The 6,120-nt window shown below is 40.3% G+C and overlaps 1 protein-coding gene across 1 annotated transcript; it reads right to left on the bottom strand.

Moving 5' to 3' along the window:
• Positions 1–395: 395 nt before the first annotated feature.
• cpb1 (carboxypeptidase B1 (tissue)) lies at positions 396–6,084 on the bottom strand. The gene is made up of 11 exons (XM_044338954.1): positions 5,969–6,084; positions 5,158–5,233; positions 4,730–4,854; positions 4,413–4,512; positions 4,221–4,322; positions 3,988–4,092; positions 3,782–3,892; positions 3,579–3,669; positions 2,904–3,106; positions 1,050–1,134; positions 396–764 (listed from the first exon to the last, which is right to left on the bottom strand). Exons 1-11 carry the CDS (start codon positions 6,067–6,069, stop codon positions 577–579), a joined length of 1,287 nt encoding a protein of 428 aa, XP_044194889.1. The 5' UTR covers positions 6,070–6,084; the 3' UTR covers positions 396–576.
• Between the last annotated feature and the right edge of the window lie 36 nt (positions 6,085–6,120).

The following is a 6,120-nucleotide window of genomic DNA, read 5'->3' as shown; positions in this document are numbered from 1 at the left end:
TTAAAGACTGGAACTCCCACCCGCCCAACCTTCACTGTTGGATCAGTGCCAGCTGAGCAAGAGGGATCACCAGGGTTCAAAGGGGCAGATACAGTAAATTAGTGAATCCTTTGTTTCTTTTGTGCTTTTTATGATTGGAAGCATTGTCTGGTAGTCTACATTGAAGCCAATTCCATGGATGGTTTGCATGATTCAATTGCAGTTTTTTTGGACATTTCTTGGCAAAAAAATCCTTAGAATTTGCATTAAATGCAGCAGACAAGTTTTCTGGTCTATTGGCAATGAGCTGTAAAGCATTATTTTATTCACTATCCATCACTGTTTTGTTGTATATGTTTTCCATACAAATGACAAAGGTATACTATCATATACACATAAAACATTGATTCAGCATGTGGGGATGGATCATTGATTTTATTGTTTGCACTCATCTTGACATTCTGTCAGGCACAGCGAGGAAACATGGCGGGTGGTGCCCGTATCCATGGATACGGGCTGGAGATGGCTGAGAGGTTGGTGGGGCTGGGGGCTGGTACAGAGGAGCTGAGTTGGCAGGGGTCCTGGCAGTTCCGCTCTTTAATAGAGGTTCTTCTGCACGTAGGCGGCGATGTACTTGACGGCCAGCATGGTCTCCTCACATGTGGGCTTGATCTGAGACTCGGGCAGCAGGAAGCCATAACGACCAGTGTCACGCAACTCGAAGGTGTAGGAATATTTCACTCCCAGGTCATAGGCCCAGTCGTCAGAGCCTCCAGCAGCAGGGTCTGAGGGCAGATAAGGAGAGGGGGGATATACTGAGTGGGAAATACTGATGACCTGGGAAAGTCTGGTTGCATTTTCAGACAAATACTGGTTTGGGGGCCAAAAAAAAAATCCTTTGTTTGCAAGAAATGGCTGCAGCCCCTGATAAGTCATTTCCTTTTGTAGTCTCTAGAGGTTATATCTCTCAATAGAGGTTTGTGAAATCATAATGCAAAATATTAGAGGAGTAAAAGAGAATATCAAGCTTCCTTTCTTTACATTATTTCCCAAATATGTGCTGTACTTACAGATGGTTGCAGCACCGGGTCCAATGGTGTAGGTGGTTCCATACAGACTACGCAGAGCTGCAGCAGCTTCTTTACCAAGCTTCAGCTACAATACAGAGAAGAAACAAAAGTAAGCAGTGTTAAAGGACCAATCAATAGGTTTGTGACCTCATAGAGTACAGGTATATTCACATAACTGAATATACTTGTATATGGATATTATCTGTTACTCCTGAATTTACAAACTTAAGTTAATCTTGTTTTTTAGTATCCACATATTAAAAGAGCCTTCAATCAAATATAATTGCACAGCAGTCACAAACAAATAACAAATGACAATGAGGATAATGGTAGATGCTTAAGTATTGAGTAACCGCAGCACATGCATAGAGGAGTTGTTATGTCACGGTACTGACTTAGTAATGTCAGTATTATGTCTGCAGGTAACAATAATTTACGTTTTAGATATCATTACATTATCGATTCATTGTTTTATCTATAAAATGTCAGAAAATGCCAGGAAATGCTATAATTTCATGTTGATGTCTTCAAATGTCCTGTTTTGTCTGATCAACAGTCCAAAATCCAAAGATATTCAGTTTTCTATCATGTATGACAAAGGAAAGCTTTAAATTGTCACATTTGAGAAGCTGCAACCAGCAACTGTTTGGCACTTTTGCTTAAAAAAATTGCCAAGGTCAGCCAACATAAGCTAATGGTCACACCAGACCAAGTAAGGTTGTATCAGTAAAACATCTAAGTGTATTGAATGATGGTGTGTTTTATTGCTTATGTATTCAACTTTTGATTTGCAAGTGGAAGACTGTTATTAATTATTTCAAAAGATACATAGCCTCTTTTTAAAGTGAAAGGACAGCCTGAAAACTGCATGCTACAATACTATAACAAACAACGATAAAATACAGATGATCATACGAATGGTAAATATATGTTTTCAGCCCTGCGGCATCCACTATCTATTGCACTAGTTAGAACAAAACATTTTTACTGATATTGCAGCAAACAGTAAAAAGGTTCAGTTAATTCCAACAGGAAATGAAAACCCCCAGAGAAATGCACGAGCAGGAAATTATATTTCTGAACGGACAGATGAGTTATGACAGATCCCTGGAGTTCTTTTGTTCTGTAAAGTGTCAGAGGAGAGCTTAAATTACAAGTGAGTAATAGAGAGGCAGAGATGTGTGATCTGCCTCGGTTAGTGTGAGAGCTGGAGCAGGGGTGTGAGTGTTAACTGCACAACCCTCGGACACCCCAGTGAGAGGTAAAAGAGCCATGAGAATGAGGCATATGAGCAGGGAGTAAATGATTTGCAGCAGCTAAGCATGGCTTTTAGATAAGAGTCATAATGGGACTAGGTTGAGTTCTTGCTTAAGCTTTTGGAAACACGTTAAGAGAAAGTATATTCAGCTTCTGTATTTTTGAGATGTATATCTTACTGTTGCCATAATGCTTGAAATGCTAGCCATTAAAAAGTACATTCTTCTTCTATTTTTAAGTGAAGTATAGCAATCACCTAATGAATATGATTCCCATAAAGATGTAATATATTTGAAAGACTTTCCAGCAAATTAGACAGTTATTTTTAAAATGTTTTTGATATTAGTTTTACCACTGATACTTAAATTAAGAGTTTAATCGGTCCAAACTTTAACAGACCTATGTCTGATGCAGTAAATCTAATGATATTGTTACAGTACTGTATACAGTTGCCACACCATAGCGATGCATATGGCACTGCTATGATGGATAATTATCTACTCATTGAGACTGGCCAGGCATGCCAGTTAATACATCTATTGCCCTAATTCAGCTGTGTGTGTAATACATAATTGACAGCAGGTGATGGTGACTGACCAGCTCACTGTGGTCTGCGGCCAGGTCAAAGGTGTAGGAGTATGGGAAGAGCACCAACTGGGAGTAGGAGTGGACGGTGATGTAGGCTTTGATGGCGGACTTGTTCCTGCGGATGAAATCGGCAACATTCTTGACCTCAATCTCAGACTCAGGTAAGTACCCACAGAAGGTGTCGCTGCAGGGGTTGCTGGAGGCTCCAAGGGCTGTAATGGTGGAAAAACAGTGATACATGGGTATATTTTTCTTCAAATGTATTGTGACTAGGCTTACACATGAAGTTCAGTTTACTTGTCATGAGGAATACATCCTGTGATAATAATTGTAGCCTTTTTGGCTCTTATAACCCTGAAGATGTCATGGTGATGTCATTAGGGTTACCTCGGTTTAGGCTTTAGTCCACAAATTTGTAAGAGAAACACTGTGTTGCAAACTGGAGGTGTGGAGTTTGAAAGATGTGGGTGTTTACCAGGCACCAAGTTGCATTATGGGAAATGTAGGATTCAACATTTTTGGACCCTACTATGGATTAAAAGTCAGGATATCTGGTCCTAGCTGCACATTTTTGACCATTCTTGGTTCAATGTGTTTCTCACAAGTCCCCCAACTTTACTAAAGTGAAATACTAAATCACTCAAGTGTCCCCTTAAGATATTATAGTCTATATGTTACACTTACTGCACCAGCCAGCATTCCAGTTCCTGTTGGGATCAGCTCCAACGCAGCTGGAGTCAGAGCTCCTGGAGCGAGTTTTCCTCCACATCCTGTTCTAAGGTCCCCAAGTGAAAAAAATAAACATGTCAGACATGCATTTAACAAATAAGATTAAGCACAGTCTCATTTAAGTTAGATCATAAACTTGACTTGAAATTGTAGCATACACTCTTGTGGGTGAAGTCATAGCCATCAATGTTGAAAACAGGCAGAACATAGACGTCCATCTGCTTGAGAAGGCTGGTCATCTGAGAATCGCTGCCATAGGTGGACAGAGCCTGAGAAATATTGGGAAATTGAGTTTTTGTTCTGTAATCTATAACAGCCTCTTTATTAATAATAAGTGACGGGCTCATCTGTTTGTCTTCCTTACCTCCTTGACAAACCACTGGCAGAAAGCAGGAGAGATCCACTCTCTGGCATGGATACCACAATCCATGAAGATAGCGGGCTTGGTTGAGCCGGACTTCACACCGAGCTGTGGTTGTTACAGAGAATGATTCGGTGTTTGTTAAATGATATTAAACAGTGAGTTATAAACATGTTCAACCTTCCTCAACACTTGGGACCAATATTCATGTTTAGATATACTGTACTGTGGGATACCTTAAGGACAGTCATGGGGCGTCCCTCGTAGGTGTTTCCAATCACCTCCTTGCTGATCAGACTAGGGTTGGAGGAGGAAATGGAGTTAATCCAGCTCTGGACCTGAAATCAAAGGAAGTACTATAAGAACAGGAACTAATGATCCAATTGGGGTAGAGATTTTTGACTCAGATGACTCTTTTTTCCTCTTACATTGTCCCAGGTGTTATACTTGGTGTAGCTGTGGGTCCTGGGAGAAGGTCCGCTGTCAGACTGGCCATCAACAGCAGTCTGGAGATCCTCGATGAGGATGCTAAAGATGAGAGTCTGTTAATTTGTTGTCCTTTGATCAGAGAAAAACCCAAACAAGCAATATCAACAGGAATCATACAGATTACTTCGACAGCAGTTAATAAAGGCTGAGATTCTCAAAATTGAAAGAGACATTAATTAAACAAGCCCTCATATTTCCTGTTTAGTGAAAAAGTGAAAATCAGACATATGTTCATATTTTGAATCTTGTGACCTACTCATGCTCCATTTCACTTTGCTGCAGAGTGGTGGACACAATATCCAGGTACATGGCAGGCACACGGATGTCCACATCGACGTCAATGGTCACCAGCTCAGCACTCTCGGGCCTCCAGAAGTCGACCTGCAGATGGCGCCAAAGACAAACACTTGAGATTGTTGAGACGTTTAGAAATGATGTCTAAATACAACATTTCAGCCACTACTGACAAATTGTACATGTGTGTGTATATAGGCCATGTCTGATCTGAGCATTAAAGACAGAAAAATGTGCAATTAGATGTGATTTGCAAACTTGGACAAACACTGAGTGAATTATCAGACTGATCCAAAAAGTAGGTCCAACTGGGCCTCTTCCACCATTAGCACACAAATTAAACACCTGTAGTGAGTGAGAATAGCACATTGTGATGGTGTGTGAAGGTACCTCGACGCTTTTAGCCAGTTTCTTAATAAGGGTCACATGCTCATCAAGCACAGGCTTCAGACGGAAGACTTTGTCTCTAGTGAAAGAAAAAGGTATTAATAATACATAGCCCCAATTTTTCTAGTCACAAATGGGCAGTCTTTTTAGCAAATAGTACACAAATACTTTACTTTTGGGCTACAAAAATAGAAAAAAGGCAGCAGTGGCCATATGATTTGTGGACTCATATCATTTAAATCTTTAAAACACCTTGCTGTATTGTTTTTATTCCACAATATAAATTATTGGGTGGTTTTAACATGTTAAATTCCACCTCTTAAGTAACTTGATTCTAACAGTTCATATAATTTCAACTGCACCAGCATAAAACTACTGTGGTCAGATGTTATTTTATTGAGGCTTCCCAGCAGTAACAGATTACCAGTATGAGCTACAATCTACAGTGCTGCTGAAGTATCTCTCCAAAGGTAAAGGCCTCAGTAAAGGTGTTTGACTATCATCTCTTCTGAGGACAAATGTTGAAAAGGACCTGGATCGACAATGGACACAAACTGTATTTACTTTCAGTTGATGGGAGCCTAATTAAATTGAACCACAATGCTGGCCTATTCAGTACTCACTTGGCTCACTAGTTAACATTGGCTAAATGCAGTACTATTATACATAGCAAGCAGGTGATAAGACACAGTACGTCACTGCAAATACAAGGTCTTGACTAGCACTGCATGTTTAAATTATTATAATGACAGTGTTTTTGACGTGATTCACAGAAATGTAATATTATTTTCCTTGACAAAGATTAGAAATTTACCCCTCGAAGCGAGTGATGTCAGCCAGGGCAACAGCCACCAATCCGAAAAGCAGGAGGACCCTCATGTTAGCAGTGTAGCTGATCTCCACTCTGGACAGCATTTATAACCCCTGACCCGCCGCCAATCCACCAATCCCAATCTGTGAGGCAGC

Source organism: Thunnus albacares, chromosome 21 (assembly GCF_914725855.1).
Source record: "Thunnus albacares chromosome 21, fThuAlb1.1, whole genome shotgun sequence".
Lineage (NCBI taxonomy): Eukaryota > Metazoa > Chordata > Actinopteri > Scombriformes > Scombridae > Thunnus > Thunnus albacares.
The sequence above is the reverse complement of the archived record's forward strand: the minus strand, read 5'-3'. Positions and strand labels throughout refer to the sequence as shown.

What these genes read in the sequence shown, in the direction of transcription:
- cpb1 (XM_044338954.1), bottom strand. Translation starts at nt 6,069, where the DNA reads ATGCTGTCCAGAGTGGAGATCAGCTACACTGCTAACATGAGGGTCCTC. An exon ending in GCCCCATGACTGTCCTTAAG is followed by an intron (nt 4,093 to 4,220) that starts GTATCCCACAGT and finishes TAACAACCACAG; the next exon opens with CTCGGTGTGAAGTCCGGCTC. An exon ending in GCCAGTGGTTTGTCAAGGAG is followed by an intron (nt 3,893 to 3,987) that starts GTAAGGAAGACA and finishes AATATTTCTCAG; the next exon opens with GCTCTGTCCACCTATGGCAG.